The sequence below is a fragment of the Apium graveolens genome, chromosome 3 (assembly GCF_009905375.1).
Source record: "Apium graveolens cultivar Ventura chromosome 3, ASM990537v1, whole genome shotgun sequence".
Lineage (NCBI taxonomy): Eukaryota > Viridiplantae > Streptophyta > Magnoliopsida > Apiales > Apiaceae > Apium > Apium graveolens.
The window spans coordinates 19,955,523-19,974,340 of record NC_133649.1 but is presented as its reverse complement, the minus strand read 5'-3'; the positions used below and the strand labels follow the sequence as shown (position 1 = coordinate 19,974,340).

Below are 18,818 nucleotides of genomic sequence, written 5' to 3'. Positions count from 1 at the left end.
GAGGAGAAGTAGTGCTAGGATCCAAGATGCGATCATCCGGCTGAGGGGAGTTGAAGAGGGCATCTATGTTGTCCTCCGTCTCAGCCTGCTCAGGACTTATAAAGTCCTTAGGGTCGATTAAGACCGGATACCTCTCAGAAACCGCCTTCACGGCCGCATCCCATCCCTGGGTAAACTGTAGGGATAAAGACCCTCATCATGAATCTCCATGAGATTCTTGAATTTATCAGAATCCATGTAATCATCGATGAGTTTTTCCTTATCACTCTTAAGTTTCACCAGCTCAGAATGAGCCTTAGCTAGCTCCTCCTTCTTTGTGTCCAGCTTCTTCTCCAGGACCTTAGCTCTCTCCTCCCATTTCTTCATCTCCTTCTCAAACTCATCGGAGTTACCCTTCCAAGACCTAGCCTGATGGAGGGTCGCCTGGAAGTAGGTGTTACTCTGCACAAAGAAACATGAGTTAACACAAGTTCATTGAAAACAAGAAAGTTGGAATTTAAAAATAAAGAGTAGTATATTACCGCAGCTTGGGCCTGAGAACCCAGAAGCTCGATAGTCTCAATGTCACTCCCCGTAACGATGTCAGTGAAGTCATGGGGAGTGATGGAATTGTACGATCAATCCTTAGCATGCTTGGTGGATCCAACCACCGTGTCACTTCTCCTAAAGCCCCAGTTAGGCCTGAAGGAGTGTGCCTTAAATGGAGGATCCACGTCATCCCTCAGCTCCACAATAGGGACGTGAGGCCTAAGGAAGGTGGGAGCATCGGGCTTGCCCCTGGAATCCCTGTTTAGCTTGGCCCTCTTATGGCGGCCAGATTCCTCCTCCTTGGGCATGTTGATATTATTAATTGCCTCACAAGCTGAAAGAAAAAGTAGAAAGAATATTAAACTTCAGAAGATAATAAAGTTGCAATAAAAAAGAAAAAAGAAATAGCAGCGCATATGTAAGTTTACCCTTATCACTGGCCTGAGAGAGACTGACTTTCTTCAACGAGAACTCCTCTAAAAGAGTCCAAGTATCTATTTTTCCGTCATCTGAAATGAGGGTTTGATAGGCCACCTTCTCATCAGTTAACCTGATGCTACCAGGACTACCGTCTGACACTTTACAAAAGGGCCTACGGAAGAGTGTGGCCCAATCGCCCCCAGCCCAGGTCAGCCTAACAAACTCATCCCTCCATTTAGGGTTTTTCTCAACTATAGAGTTACTATCAAATATATGGGGAATTTTGGGCCGTTGACGAATTAAAACCCAACCCGGTTGACCCATGGAACTATTATAAAATTGGAAAACTTTTCTAAAGACAGCTACGGAAAGGGGAAATTTATTTCTAAGACACAAAACCATAAAACATATAATATTCCTCCATGCGTTAGGGGGAAGTTGACAAGGGTTAATTTTTACATCAGCAAGCAAACAAGAAATAAATTTATGAAATAGAAACCTAAGACCCGCGGTCAGGGCTCCTCGATAAATAAACAAAGTGTCACCCTCCCAGTTACATGTCCTATCCCCAGGGGCGGCTGGGGTAATTCTAAGATGAGGTGGAAGTCTATACATGGTGTTCATGGACTCGATTCTACCATCTAACTCATGAAAGATGTTACATGGTTATATGAATCTAATTCAGATAAAGAGGGATATTCATCGCCTCTAGAGTTTATCATATCGATCAAGGAAGTATACGAAGATTGGATTTGAATGGTTGTACCTCTCTTGGAAGTGTTCATCTTCCCCAAACGAGCTAGGTCGTGATCCGCCATTGATATTCTTCGGATGAAGGCTTGAAACCCATAAAAACTTGAAGGTGGAGGAGCTACGGTGGCTGAGGTCGCCGGAAATCGCCTTTCTAAGAGAGGAACCTTGAGAGAAATTTGAGAGAGTTTTTTGAGAGAAAAGGTGAGAAATGAGAAGTGAAGTGAGGATTCTCACTTCTCTTATATAAGCGAAAAGCTCGGAATACGAGGCGTTTTAAGGCCCATGCAGGAAGGCCCAACTTGAGGAATGCCCATTATGGAGAAGTGTCAGGAATATTCTAGAAGCACGGATGGAAAATGAAGGGTCAAAAATTGACCAGAACTTCAAAGAAATAGCTCGATCAGAGTCCTGATCGATACAGGGAAGAACCCTGCTCGATATTGTATTCGATCTAAAGGGTAAAAAACCACTTAGTTCGATCAGAATCCTGATCGATACAGGGAAGAACCCTAATCGATATTCTATTCGATCTAAATGGTAAGAAATCACTTAGTTCGATCAGAGTCCTGATCGATAGAAGGAGGAACCACGATCAATATTTCATTCGATCTAAAGGGTAAAAAGCTAGCTAGTTCGATCAGAATCCTAATCGAAATCGATCAGGAATCCTGATCGATTTTGCATAAATCCTGATTGACGATTCCTTCGATTGGAGTGATGTATTGTGAGCTAATTCAATCAGAATCCTGATCGAAATCGATCAGGAATCCTGATCGATTTTGCATAAATTCTGATCGAAGAATCCATCGATTAGAATGATGTTTTCTGAGCTAGTTCGATCAGGACCCTGATCGAAATCGATCAGGAATCCTGATCGAAGATTCAATCGACCAGAGTGACAATATCACAGTAAGTTCGATCAGGATCCTAGTCGATTTCGACTAGGATTCCTGATCGATTTGGTATGACCCCTGATCGATTTTAAGCCATAAAATGAGGAAAAATCCCGGAATTCAGGGAAAAATCCAGAAAAATGAGGAAAAATCCCAGAATTTAGGGAAAATTCCGGGAAACTAAGATAATAGAGATAAAAGCAAATCGTTGTAAATGTGTAGGTCGCTCCACACTTTACACAAAACGATACCCTGTAAGGGAATGAGTGAACTTAACTTTTGCCAAATCTTATACGGTTTCCCAAAAGTTGGGGGGCAAATGATAGGGAGTAAATAAATCCTGACTATGTAATTAATATTGCATTAATTATACGTGAATTGGGATATAAGGCCCAATTAGAAGATGTATGACATTTAGACCGAAAAGGTTAACACATTGATCAGGCCTGATGGACCAGATCAGGCCTGACGGAACAAAGAAAGCCCAAAACCCTGGATATCAATTAATTTCGTAATTAGTTAATAAGGGAAAAAAATAACTATTAAGATGAGTCCTGATAAGGATATAAATCCTTGTAGATTGGCCTCCAAGGATAAGGAATCAGCTTCCTACTTCCTAGGACTCCAAAGTCCATTTTAATTCTAAGACTTGTTCACTAAGTCTCCAAATCCAAGTCCAAATCAAGGACTCCCAACATCTATATAAGGGGCCTCACCCCAAAAATCAGAACTACGTTTTTTGACTTGATCCTTTGCAATCAGCAAGGTACGTAGGCATCTTGTTAAGGCAGATTGAGTCACGAAACACAAGAGCAGTCAAACCGAGCCTCGAAGCTCACTTTCCTTAGTAATAAATACCGCAATTATATACCTTAGTTTTTAATCCATAACAATTTTAGTATCATTATTTTTATTAAAAATAATAGAACCTTACTCAAGAATATCAAATAAAAATCTCATACATTTAACAAAATCTTATTACTTTTATTAATGTAGAAGAATCTTCGCCCATCAAATAATACTAGAAAAAATAATTTACTATCAGAAGTTTTATGTACAACTAAAAAATAATTACTACAAATATTGTAAGTATTATTTTTAGGGAATCTTATCACTAAGAGAATCTTTCCCTAAAAAGGTAAAAAAAAAAATATTTACCCATAAAATAGTACTAGAAAAATTAATTTACTATCTAAAGTTTCACATGCTATTAAAAATATATAAAAGTTACTATAAATATTTTAATAATTATTTTATAAAATCTTATCACTTATAACTTAATTTAAGAGAATCTTGTGCTAAAAAATAACTTTTCAAGAGAATCTAAATTTATCCAAAAAAAAGAGAACACCACTGGAAACTAGGACATTAACACAACTGATATTAAAGCCAATAAAGCACACTGAGACAAACACACCAAAGCAAAAATAAAGCTAGACAGATCAAAAAAAATCAAAAAGATCTTCATCCACTTAGATCCCATCCTCACATACTACATTATGCAACTGCAAAGCCATGTTACCATTACCCAGACTCACGTTTTGCCTAAATAATTTTACGATGGCTTCAACCTCTTCTTTGCATCATTAAGACTTCAAGAACTGTTCTCCTCCGTCATAATTTTCATAGGTTACAATAGATCAATATAAAAAATTAGTATATGAACAAACTCTATTTTCATTACGTAACAATGAAACAAAAACGATCACAGAAGAATCTACATAAAAATCTACACGGTAAAGATATAATTTGCAACTTCAAGCTCAAAATTTTCAGTACCGGAATAAACCAAGTAATACAATTTCCAACTCAAAGAAAGTAGGACAACATGGTCATATCAAAATCTATAATACGTTTGGTTCGGAAGATGGTATGGGTTTGAAATAAGGAATCGGGTTAGGCTGGTATGGGGTTGAGGAATCATCCCTGATATAATGCGTTTGGTTCAGTACTGGAATGAAATCTGTTTGATTTAAATATTTTTGGTTTATTGGTTGAATCAAATTTTTATATATTGCATATGTCGAATTTAAGTTAGTTATACAACTTATGAACAAAAAAAAATATAAGTGATTAAAAAATTAAAATTTCAATGTTAATTTATAACTTTAAATCAAATAAAATAAAATATTACTATTTTGTATTAAATAAAAATAAGTACAACTTATTTAATAATAAACAACATGATATTTATGATATATGTTTTAAGATTGTATTTTAATATATAAATAAAAATAAAACTATGAAATTTAATTTGATACCTCATACCCCTTTCTCAAACTCACCTCCCCACTAAGGTATCAAATCTGATTCCAGATGGGTATAAGGTATGGGTATTAGATTTTAAAAACAGTAAACCAAACACCAGGTATGGGTTTGGAATTAACGAAACCCATATCTGATACCAGAATGAGCTGAACCAAACGACCCCTTAAAAAGTTTGACACCGACTAGTTCCAAAATAACTCATATTATAAAGAGTTTACTAGGAACACGTGACACAATGAATTATTCTTTTCCAAATCACAAAGAAAATTTGTTTAGAACTAGTCCAAATTGTAGAAACGGAAAATGTCACATACATGTGTCCACTCTAATTAAAATATTACACACATGATAAAATATTTAGATTTTAATAACTTGTCTACATAAAACTCATCTATTTATTCATATTAGCCTCTACAACACATATTCTTGACATACACAAATTTCAAAACATATCCAAAATAACAAAGATCACATAAAGGAACCATCAAGTTCACCTGAAATAATAGATGTCCTAATACAAAATATCGAGGACACCAAAACCTGGATTATAGTTTAAAGAACACTAATTAAAACATATAAAGAGCATACCTCCATTGTTATAAAATATGCATATCAAGATCCCATAATATTGGTTTTTAGTCTGAAACTCTATATGAAAGAGAGATTTGGTTCAATCTTTTCAGTAATTTGTTGGGAAAGTTTATATTTTTAAAAAATTACTAACAACGCAACAACACGAGATCAACGTATGCCATCAAAAGTAGTCATCAAATAATGAATGAAAAAATATTTTACACAAACTTATAAGAGAACTTTCGTCAAGCACATAATAATCAAGGTTATATAAGAGAGTTATATGTAAAATGACTTAGAATGAGGAGATAAAACACTGCTGCTAGATCAATATCTTATTAATTCTTCATCCCCGTGTATCACATACCAGAACGAATCAAATCACCTTAACAAATCTTAACAATATGGCCCTCTCAAAAGAACACCTTAATGATTCTACCACCATCATTAATAGATGATGAATCTCGTTTAGAACTTTCTTCTTTGCAAATGAACAATCTATATATTAACATCTTCATGAGTCAAATAATGAAGAAATTATCATTTTTTCCATTTGTGTCTAGGTTTGCAGTGTATAGTGTTCTATGACTATAAGATAGTACAGTCATAATCACAAAGATAAACCAAGCGTGATATTCATTTACAAGAATATAACGATTCAGCTCTCTAATCATATTATTATGTAAGATTCTTTCCATGTTTTCAAAAATACATACCGTATAATACATGCCATGATATGACAATTGACCTTAAACCTTCTAGTTAATTACAAAACTGCCATTATATTTGTGTATTGAAATTTATATACAATTTAATCGTCCAACAACTAAGAGTGAATTCTCTAGTTCCCTTGATAAGGAGGTTCTCCCTAGAATTTTACCCCCCCACACAAATATATATATATATATATATATATATATATATATATATATTATAATTGCAAACGAGTAGAGAGGCACCAAATTATTTCAAGCAATTTTTCTTAAATTTCAATTTTTTTGATTTTTTATTAAAATATATTTTTAATATATTTGATATCAACCTAATAGTCATTAATTACACGTATTAATTATATATTAAAATTTCTTTATGATATTCATAAGTACACTTATTGATTATATAATAAATTTACTTAATATTATTCACATAAAAGTTAAGTGGACTTTTTCCGAGCATTATAATTATTATTTCAATACAAAATTTTAGTTATTAATCTGAAAAAAATATTTTTAGGTTAAATGACGATTATAAATTATTTATATTTCATTATTTTTATTACTTATCAAGATCAATGCAATTTATTTCGGATAACGGTAGGTTATTAATATGAAAAAAGTATTTTTAGGTGAAATGACGACTATAAATTATTTATATTATGTCATTTTTATTACATGTTAAGATCAATGAAATTTATTTTCGCACAACGGTAGGTTAGACGATCTTAACTTTACGAGAAATAATATATTTATGGTAGGGACAAACTGTGATAAATTAAGAAAATATATAAAATTTTCGATTTATATGAATAAAAGTAATATATGACCAACTCTATTAATCTAACCAACATACCCGTTTTCCTATTATATTCAACTAACTCATCTCATTTCTCGATAGATTAAATAAAAAAATGCACTCTTTGTTTCATTACATTGAACTTGAATAAATTAATATTTTAATTAAATAAATTTTTAGACTAAAATCGAACATGTATATTATGAGAGGGATCGCAACTTTTAAAATATTATTCAGTTGTATTTAAAATTTATGTTATCAATTGTCAAATAATTGATTTCGCTCGACAATATTACGAGATACATAAATTAAAATAATTTTAATGTCGCGTGTAGCGCGACTTTATATTTATACTAATATTGCAAATAATTCGTGAGCATACTCTGTGTCGGCACTTTTGCCATTTAAGAGCTTCTTTGCCTTTTTGCTAAAATTATGAAATAAAATTACTGTGATAAAATAGAAAATTATGCATTAAATGTGTTTAAATCTAACTCTCTTGTCATGCATGATTGCCTCCCCCACTCTTAAAAATCTTCGAAGAAAGTGTGTTGATGCCCTCTCTACATGTCAGGTGTGTAGATTATCAATGGAATCTCTATATCACATTTTACTGGCTTGCCTTTTTGCAAGTAGATTTAGGAGTTTGTGTAATCTTAATATGGTATGATCTTCAGGCCAATCTGTTTCCCAAATGATCATCAATGTCTCTGATTCATTATCTCTCAGTGAGCTTGAGATTTTTGTGCGCTAATGTGGAACATTTGAAATTGTAGAAATTACGTGGTGTAGTATAATAAGCAAAAAAAATCTGGTGTTGGTAACTAATGAAACTAGTTCCACTCTTTTCCAGTGGCAATAAGCTCTGGTAACTCAAAATCGTCTTAATTCTTGTTTTACGCTTGAAGGAATGTTGATCTGGAAGTCTGCTCCATCAGGGTGGCTAACTTGCAATGTCGATGTTGCTCTCTTCCACATGGAAATTAAAAGCTCTTTCCGTTGTATTTTGCGAGATGAGTCGGGTGGATTTATAGCAGGATGTGGTGGATGTCTTAAGGGAGCTTTGGATACTCGATTGCAGAAGCTTTGGCTTTCAGAGAAGCACTCGCTTGGCTAAAAAAATTGGACAAACAACAAGCCTATATTGAGTTGGACAACCTTAGTGTGTTGAAGCAATTTGTACCAAGACTCGGGATAACTCTTTTTGGATCTATCATGTCAAATTGTTCGGAATTTTTTAAGGACTTGAGGTCCTATTATGTGTATTTTGTGAGACGATTAGCGAATTTAGTGACTCATTTGATAGTAAGGATAGCTAGTTATCCGACTGATTGTTAGGAATGGTTCCAAATGCCCTACTTCCTTATTGATGTACTTGAACAAGATTTGAATTATTAATGATATCTTATTTTTTGGATTAAAAAAATGATTGTTCAAGACATGCATGTATATAACAAGACTAAGTCACTTTGACAACCAGTTGTATGATAATCTTATTGTATTTTATAATTTTTATTTATTAAATTTATAAAAATGCTAAGGAGATTTGGCTGAAATTTTTTTCTATGAATAATCATTAAGCTAAGGAATAAACTCTGGAAGAAGATCAATCCTGATCTAAGTCAGACATCGACAAGTCACATATCAAGGAGTATAGAGATGTATGTCGAGAAGTCAAAAATGACTTGTAGAGAAGTCAAAAGAGATATCAACAAGTCAATATGCTTATAGAGAACTAGAGATATCGACAAGTCAAAAAGTCCATATAGAGAACTGGAGATATCAAGAAGTCAAAATCTACTTGTAGAGAACTGGAGATATCGACAAGTCAAAGGCCTATGTAGAGAACTAGAGATATTGAAAAGTCAATATGCTTGTAGAGAACTAGAGTCTCGTCAAGTCATAATACTTATAGAGAACTAGAGATATCGATAAGTCATTTTACTTATCGATATGTGACTTCTCTACACAGTAAAATAGATCTCGATAACAACTTTGAAATTCAGAATAAAGACAACTTGAAGATCCAAGATTATCAGTTAACAAACAATTCTATCATAGAATTGGAAAAATTACAAATACAGTTGGAAGAATACAATATCAAGGGTTAAGATAAACTGGACAAAGGAGGGTCACAGAACTAGTAGATTCTACACATATATGTTGCACTATAAATATAAACAAACAAATGAGCTTTATAAATTGTGTTAGTCTATTTTAGTGCAAGTTCTGTAAATCGTGCATGTTGATCTACAAAACATGTCACAGGTCCTTTGGTGAGAAGTAACAAAACAGATCTAGAATATCTTGGATTCTCTCAAGAGAAGTATCTGAGTTCTTATTTTCATGGCTAAACCTAAAGAAGACATTACTGAGGTCTTTGAAAGATTTAACAAGTTGATAAATGACTTGAAACTTCATGATAAATACTATGAAGCTCAGGAAGTTAACCTGTAACACCCCCTTAAACATAATAAAAGGAGATATTACTTAAATACATAACCTACAAACAGAGCACTAATATATTTCTAACAATAACTAAACAGTCTATAATCTCCAAAATAATATTAAATCTCCAAATTGTCTAAACCAATAATATAAATGTAGAAATCTCAAATTAAATAATTAAGTCTAGATAATGATAAAGTCCGAAATCATAATCAATAAATGGGGTAACTTTCCATAACATAGTCCCAGATCCCCCTAAGCACCTGCCAGAAAAAGAATACGGCATGAGCCAAACGCCCAGTATGGATTTGGAATACAATTTATAAAACAAAAATCAGAAACAAAGAATTCACAATTTATAATAAAACAATAATTTTAAAAATAAATAGGCTGAATGAACGACGGGTTTGGATATTTCATACCGAGATCAGAACTGATACAAATGCAAACATCATAGGGTACCTAATGCGTGCAACAGAATGGATAACGTGTACGGCATATACAACGCCACCACAAATCGAATCACAAATCAAACTCTGGGTGCACCCACGTATGCTGAACAAATATCAAATGGCCAAAAGCTCCTCCCAAGAGCTAACAGAAGGATATGTCGTGACCAATCACACTATCACGGAAGTGTCATGTCACTGGTACCGCAATGACATGGTTGTAGTACCCCTACAGCTGGTTAACTTGGTATACCCTATATCTCTAAGGGTCCAAATAAAATATTCTCGCAAAATTTAAAATCACCTGATAAAGATAATTCAGATTTCCACAAGTAGAGGGTGTCATAAATAATTTTTGAAGACCGCATAACAGATATCTAAAATTTTCAAAATCAATTTTTAAAACAATTTTTGGAAGTTAAAACGGTCAAAGCAAAATTAACGGAATGAACGGAAAGTAGAACGGAACGAATTAAATAAATATAATGGACAAGAAGAGTAGCGCTAATAAAAAGAGAACATAATTCATACCTTAAAATTTACATATATCAAATAGTAGTAAAACTCAGCAAACAATGCGCTAAATCCTCGGCCTTTACCTCACTTCCTAAATTTTAATTACACCTTGATGATACTTAAATCCTCAGGTTTCTATTGCCTGGCTAGTACATATACTTTAATAAATCAATTACGAATCTAATATATCAATCAAACACTGAGTTGGTTAAACAAACTTGACAGACATATTTTCGGTACTTATTAGGGAAGATTGTTTTAACTTCGATAACACAAGTCAGGCACTAGTACAAATAAATTCAATTAATGCACATATACGTGTTATTATAATTTTGAATCATGACCGCACAAACTTATTAAAATAATCATCTAATAATTAATTATTTTAGTTAAAAACTTATACTAGAATAATAACTTTAAAATCTAAATAATATAGTGTATAAAATTGACTTCAAATGCACATGGTTGTACCATAAATAGTAATAATATCATACAACCAATTATGGCTCTAATTACAAGTAACTGATTAAAAAAAAAAATTAACAATATATATATTCAAGTTATAAAAATTTTATGCAAAAGGAATAGTCACACCAATAGAATCCATTAAAGTGCAATACATGTGTGCATAAATATTAAGAATCATAACAATTTGTCGTAATGAATAAGTATAATAATTTGAAGAAGAGTATGTGTGTACAGATACTTTCAATTGACAAAACAGGTGAAAGAAGAGAAGGCAAAAGCTCTGTTTCTTTGGGGCGGCGCTCTCACTCTTTCTTTTCTCTCCGATAATACTATTATATTAATATGAGGGTTATTTGATGTTTCAGACTCCGCATGTGTTAGATTTTTATACATAAAATACCACGGGCCTCCAAATAATAATCTAATTAAAATTATATAATTATTTTTATTTTATGTACAATTCTATTTTATTATTATTATTATTATTATTATTATCATTATTATTATTATTATTTAAAATTACGGATATTACATAACCTAAAATTCATGCTCACTCTCCGTGACCATCTAGAACAAAAGATCGCTACAATAAGAGAAGGGAGATATCTAGGGAGAATATCTTTGGAGGGTTTGTATTGCATTCTCAAAACCTATGAGCTGGAAATGATGCAGAGAAAGTCAATAAAAGTGAGTCAAATACATGTTGTGGATGTGTCAAGTGCCTTGATAGCAAATGACAAAAAAATAACTAAAGATGAAACTGAATCCCAGAATCAAGTTATTCAAGTTATTGAGCAAAAGAACAAGGAACTTCAAAAACAAGTCATTTTGGAGTTAGAAGAGGATGAGTACTATACTCTTGATGAATTGGATGAAATGGACCGGTCTATGGCTTACTTAGCAAGAAAATTTTCAAACATAAGAGTCAAGAAGCCTAGGTATTTCAAGGATAAAGGTCAAATATCCTACAATAACATCTGGAAAGGAAAGACTCAGATAAATGCAACTGACAAAGGTGGCTATAAGTCAGGATATGTGGACAGATCAAAGATTAGATTCTACGATTGTGATAAACTTGGTCACTTTGTCACAGGATGCAAAAAGCCAAAGAAATTGAAAAAAGACAAGGCTTATTTGGGGCTTGAAGCTAAGTATTAAGCACTTCTGAAGAAACAACAAGGAAAAGCTTATATTGCTGAAGGGAAGAGTTGGGATGATAGAGATGATGAAGATGACGTTGAAGAATATGGAAATTATGCTCTCATGGATTTGGAAGAAGGAGAGTCATCTGCATCAAAATCTGAGGTACCAATCCTAAGCACCACTAATTTGAATGCTTCACAATATAAGGAAACTGTTGAAAAGATGAGTGTAAAAATTATTTCACATTCATACAAACATGGTGGTTGCTACTAAGGAAGTATGTTAGGTCACACACACTGTAGAAGGGGGTTGAATACAGTGTCTAGCACAATCAAATCGAATTAAGAGCACAAGTATGAAACACATAATAATCTTATTAATAAAACAATATTACAATGAAATCGTCCTCTCTCAGTGATGAACAAATATCACGAGAGCTTCTAGGGTTACAATGAATAATATTCTCAATGAAGATAACACATATAGTGTAAACCCTATGATGTGTTTATATAGACACACAGTTACAAGATAATCTTCTAATTGATATCGAATATGATTCTGCATCCTAAAATATATCAACTAGTTATCTTTTCTTCCAAGCATTCTATTCTTCATAGAATTCTTCTTCATGCATATCTCTTCTTGTGTTAATCTTGATCTTCTTTCCTTTCAATCAGTCGCCTTCCTTATCTGAAAGTCTCCTTAAGTCCTGATATTATCTCCTGATAAATATCTCCTGATACCTTAAGTTCTAACAAATTAAGTTCTGATATCTTAAGTCCTGACTTCAGTATAAGTACTGATTTCCAGTTAAGTCCTGATTTGTCCTGTTAGTTAAGATCTGAAAACTAAACATAAATCATCATTAGACATGACATCACAAATATATCTAACAATCTCCCCAACTTGTAAATTAGCATAATATACAAGTTTAATAGATATTTGATGATATAAAAAACATTAAGTACAAATGCATGAGAATTTGACTAGATAACTATAACTTACAGTCCTTACAACTTTACCATCCTTAAAGTCTGATATTAGCTTCAATCTATATATACTTCATAATTTAAGCAGTTGTAGATCTTTGACTTGGCTTCAATTTCTGATCTCTTTGATGTCAAGAGTTGTTCTGAGATAGTTCTTCAAAAGTGTTCTCTCAGCATATTCAAATTCATTGACCATCCTCCTTTTAGCATTTTTCAGTTCAACTATATCTTCACCAGTTTGAAAGATAGTAGCCCCGAGATCATTTATTTTAGCTTTTCTTATATCCTGATCGAGTCTGATGATATAGGCTTTATCAAACTCTAGATTGAATTCAAGTCCTTTAATACCAGAAAATGTAGTGATGATTTTAGCAGTATTAGGCTTTATTTCAACAATATCTCCACTGTGAGATCTGTACTTAGGACAGTATGGGTTGTCAGAATTTACAGAGTAAAGCCTCTTCTGCCTTTTAATATTTGATTTTAAATAAAGCACCATCTGTTGATCTATTTTTCACTTGAAGTAGAAATAGAACATGTTCCAGTTCTTCAAAATACTTCAATGGAATAGCATTCTCCCTGATCTGGAATACCCTCCCATCTGTCATAAAGTATAAGATGATATCTTCTTTCAAAACAGAACGGTAAACCATTTGTACAGATTCAAGTTGATTCAATCTCTTAGGAGTTGTTCCTACTCCTGGTTCACTCAAGGAAGTTGGATCATTGGTAGTATTGTTTACTCTCTTTTCTTTAGAACTACCCAATCCTGATTTGTCTCTTGCTTCCTTTCCTTGAACAACTCTTGCTTCAAAACCACTTGATGTAGTCTTCAAAGGTTGAGTCTGTTGAGCTTTTTTGAATCCTGGTTGTAACATCTTTGAAGGTTTAACATGAGCAATGTTAGAGGTTTCCTTTTCTTTATCTTCTGATATCAAGCCAACTTGAGCTATGTCAGAGGTTGCTTGCTTCACTGTAATATCAGATTTTACTAAGTTTTGATCTTGAACAACATGAGCTCTGTCAGAGGTTGTTTGAATATCCTTTTTCTTCAAAATCAGACTAGTATCTTCATCAGATTTTATTTCCAGATCCATGATTGGCATATATACCTTTACAGGTTCATCAATTTTTGCTTTTCCCTTGGATCTTGGATCTACCTCCACTTGTGATTTGGCCTTGGTTGCCTCAAAATTTGACTTTTCTTTTATCACAATGCCCTTAGGCTTAGGTGGCTTCTTTTCCATGACTTGAGCTTTAGATTTTGACTTGACATTTTCTGCTTTAAGTCTGGATTCTTCTTCCTTCTCACTTTCAATATTCATGCCTGGATTGTCCTTTAGGAATAGTCTTTTGGAAATCTCTTCATCAAGTTCCAGAGTTTGATCACTAGAACTTATTCTTTTACCAGTATCAGAACTTATTCTTCTCCCAGGATCAGAACTTGTTCTTTGACTTGTAGTTCCAGCTTTGCTTGATGTAAAACCTTTGCCTTGACCATGACCTCTACCCCTTTCAGAGTTTCCCTGGTCATCATTTCCATCATCCTTACCCTTCAGTACTTGACTAGATTTGCATTTGGACTTAATCACTTTCTCCCCCTTTTTCACTACAAAAAATTTGGCTTTTACCTACCCATATTTTATCTACCAATTTATATTGGTAGATAGTAACAATTTTTATCCACCAATATTTATTGGTCAAAATTCATCGGTAGGTAATTATTAGTTTTTCTAAAATTGTTAAAACTTTTTATTTTAATCCCTTCCCGATCCTTTTATAATACTACGTGTCTACTTATGAATTAAATTTAAAATAAGAAAAATTTCCACATCATTGTATTATTATATAACCTTACATAATATCTGTCCATACAGGATTTTATCAATCAAACTTTAAATTAGATAATTAAATTTTTGTTGAACTTTCTTCCCTAAAATATCTTATCAGGCGACCGGTTTCTAGTGTCAGTCAATCAAGATTCGCCATCAAGAGAGGGTAGACTCTCACCAATTCACAAGGCGACCACTCTCACCAATTCACAATCATCTTAAACGGTATTCCTATTTCTCATGTATATACGAATTTATGATTTTTGTTTGATTTCTTATACTAATTTGAATATATGAATAGTTTTAAATTTGAACTGGATAAGTCAAGATTATTTTTTGTTTTGATATTGTATTTGTGTTTATAATCTGTATCATTATTGTTGTGAAGTGAATTTATGTGGATACGAGTATGTGTATATCTCTCACCTAGAACACTAGTTCACATGATTATTTGTAATTACAAGAAAACCATTGTGTTTAATGAAGATATGATTGTGGGACTTATTTTTTATGAAGAAATTTTTGGGTTCTATGGGAGATTAATGAATTAATATTTATGTAGTAGCCATTTCTAGCAGTCTAGTAATATGAGGTATGAAGTTCAAAGCTGGCTAATATTTTCTAAGAAGAACATTTATTACTATATTACAAAATGACCTGGAGAGTGAAATTACTGTACTTTTCTAGTGATGGTAAACTTTGGTTTGTTACTATGGATTTATGGATTGTTTTTGTTTAATCTCTCCCCATATGTTCATTTGGTTTCTCCTCTGTTGAGCTACACATGAGTCTGATGTGCCTATTGAGTTATATTTTGTATTTAAATCTTTTAATTGTTACTCGTATTCCTAGAAAAAAGATATTCAAAAAACCTTCCAAAAATATTATTACTTACTTGTATTTAGAAAAAAAATGTCAGATCATCAGTTGAAGATACATGTTCCAGAAGATGTCAAATTTTAATCTTGCCTTGTATTAGAAAGAAAGCAGAGAATGAAGTTGAATATTTTAATTGTCTGATAAATTTAATTCTTAAATTGTGTGTATGGTTGAAATAAAAATTGCTTATACTAAGTTATTTAGAAAGGGAGACTATTACAAGCCAAGAAAACTATGATTAAAAATAGTCGGGTAGAGGTACTAGCATAAATTAATATCAATAAAAAAAATTTCATTTTCTCAAAAACAAAGCAAGAATGATAGTTCACTAATTAAAATAGGAACATAATTTATATGTCAATATAAAACTTTTGATTTCTTCTTAAAAAATTAGGGGAGAGAGGTTTAATTTTACTACATGTCTAAACTAGATTATGTGGTGGCAACTACTTAGGCAATTTAATTTCTACCTCTTCTGTGTTATGCATTCATGTTATTAACACTTTTTTATACTTTTTATGTCAGTTAAGGATTTGATTATTTGAATTCTAGTTATTTTTTCATGGAATCATGATAATATTTTTTAATGCTATTCATATTTCTTCCAGGCTAAAAAATTCTTTGGCAGAGGAAGGATATGGATCGCTCATGGATAAATATACCCGATAAGCTCTCAACTGAATATACAAATGGTATCAAGGATTTTATAAGTGTCGCGAAACAATCATTAGATGCAAAAGGAATGGTAGTATGCCCTTGTACTAGATGTGTCAATAAAGAATTACAAAACCTTAAAATGATTAAGTTGCACTTGCTTACTAATGGGTTTCTAAGTACTTACAAGCGCTGGTACTATCATGGGGAACTAGCAGCTGACTTAGAAAATGAAATAACTTTTAATTCTCAAGTTAACAATATGGAAGAAGAACACGATGATTTGGCTTCAGGTCTTAATGACGCCATTGGTAGCGAGTATTTTGACATTGGTCGGACTGGTGATTTTGATGAAGATTCTTCTTTTAATGTAAGTGATAAGTATAATGTCATATTTGAATCTCTTCACAAGCCTTTGTATGATAATTGTAAAGATTCTATTTTAAAGACGGTGGTAAAGTTGATGAATATTAAGGTGCTTACCAAGTTAACATATAAGGCATTTGATGATATTTTAAAATGTTTTAAAGATACATTGCCCGAAGGTAATCACTGTCCAGAGAATTATTATCATACAAGGAAGCTTCTTTGTGAAGTAGGCTTAGGATATGAGCAAATTGATGTTTATCAATATGATTGTGCTCTGTTCTACGGTGAAAATGTAAATGATATATCATGTCCAGTGTGTAAGTCTAGTCGTTATGTACGAAATAAGATTCCATATAAACGACTTAGATGGTTCCCAGTGAAAGCTCGACTTAAGAGATTATTTAGTTCCAAACACACTTCTAAAGATATGCGATGGCATAAAGAAGTGCGTAAAGAGGAACCTGGTATATTACGCCATCCGGCTGATGGGATGGCTTGGAAGCACTTTGACAACATTTACCCTGACTTTGCTATTGATTTCAGAAGCGTACGAATGGGATTGGCATCAGATGGATTTAACCCATTTTCAAATCTATCATCATCCTATAGTTTGTGGCCTGTGATATTGATTCCTTACAACATGCCACCTTGGGCTTCCCCGAATGGTACAAACTACCTCATGTCGTTACTAATTCCTGGTCTGAAATCTCCTGAAAAAGATTATGATGTGTTTTTACAACCATTAATTAGAGAACTTAAAGAGTTATGGCATGGGATTGATGCATATGATTCATATGGTGGGCGTATGTTTAAATTGAAAGCTGCGGTATTATGGACAATTAGTGATTTTCCTGTTTATGCGTACTTGTCTGGGTGGAGTACTGCTGGAAAATTAGCATGCCCTATTTGTTTAGAAGATACAAGATCTCGAAGAATAACTGACAAACAATGTTTTACAGGACATTGATGTTACTTGAGTGCTAACCATTCATGGAAAAGGAGCAAAGATTATGATTGATCTAGTGAGTTGCGTGGTCCTCCGAGAACTTTTACTGGTGAAGATATTTTGAAGCAACTGGAAGAAGTTCATGTACGTGCACCAGGTAAAACACCAAACAACTCATCTAGAAAACGTAAGCGTGGAGCCAATGAATTAAACTGGAGTAAAAGAAGTGTTCTTTTTGACTTGCCATATTGGTCAACACTCTTACTGCGGCATAATCTTGACGTCATGCATATAGAAAAAAATGTTTGTGATAAGATTGTAGGCACACTTCTGGATATTGAGGGTAAAACAAAGGACAACTTGAAAGCGTGTAAAGATTTGCAAGATCTCAACATTCGTGAAGAACTTTGGTTAAAGAAGACAGCTTCTAATAAATACGAAAAACCTCATGCTAGTTACACTTTTACAAGAGAAGAATGCAAGAGTTTTTGTCAATTCATTCGCACTGTAAGATTACCGGATGGGTATGCTTCAAATATAAGTCGATGTGTTACAGATAATAATAAGCTCAAAGGTATGAAAAGTCATGACTGTCATGTGTTACTTCACAAGATATTGCCTGTTGCTATATTGTCTTATCTAACAAAGAATATACGTGGCACTTTGATTGAGCTATGTCAATTTTTTCAAAAAATTTATGCTAAAACAATCCGAATTTCCGATCTTGAAGAATTGAAGCAGGGAATTGTTATAATTTTATGCAAGTTGGAGAAAATATTTCCGATGTCATTTCTTACCATAATGGTCCACCTTTGCGTACACTTACCTGATCAGGTATTGCAAGGTGGACCCGTTGCTCCAAGATGGATGTTTGAAACGGAACGCCATATGGGTTTGTTTAAGCGATATGTGTGAAACATGGCTCGACCAGATGATTCCATTGCAGAAGCTTTTGTTGTAGATGAGGCTGTTAGTTTCTTAACAAAATATGTTTCGAACATAGAAATAAGATTTACTAAACTTGAACGTAATTGGGATTCATCTCTTACAAATCACAAGTTAGAAGTCTTTAATTCTAGTGTTCGTCTTTTAGGAGCAGCTTCTATTCAGTTGCTACAAAGTTGGAAGAGTACCATTCAGTGGTATATATTAAACAACTGTGCAGATGATATTCAAGA

General features: G+C 33.1%; 1 protein-coding gene across 1 annotated transcript; it reads left to right on the top strand.

Moving 5' to 3' along the window:
* The first annotated feature begins 16,308 nt into the window (after positions 1–16,308).
* Positions 16,309–18,555, top strand: LOC141713968 (uncharacterized). Its single transcript, XM_074517519.1, has 2 exons — positions 16,309–17,644; positions 17,756–18,555. The coding sequence occupies exons 1-2, from the start codon at positions 16,309–16,311 to the stop codon at positions 18,553–18,555; spliced, it is 2,136 nt and encodes a 711-aa protein (XP_074373620.1).
* Positions 18,556–18,818: the final 263 nt, after the last annotated feature.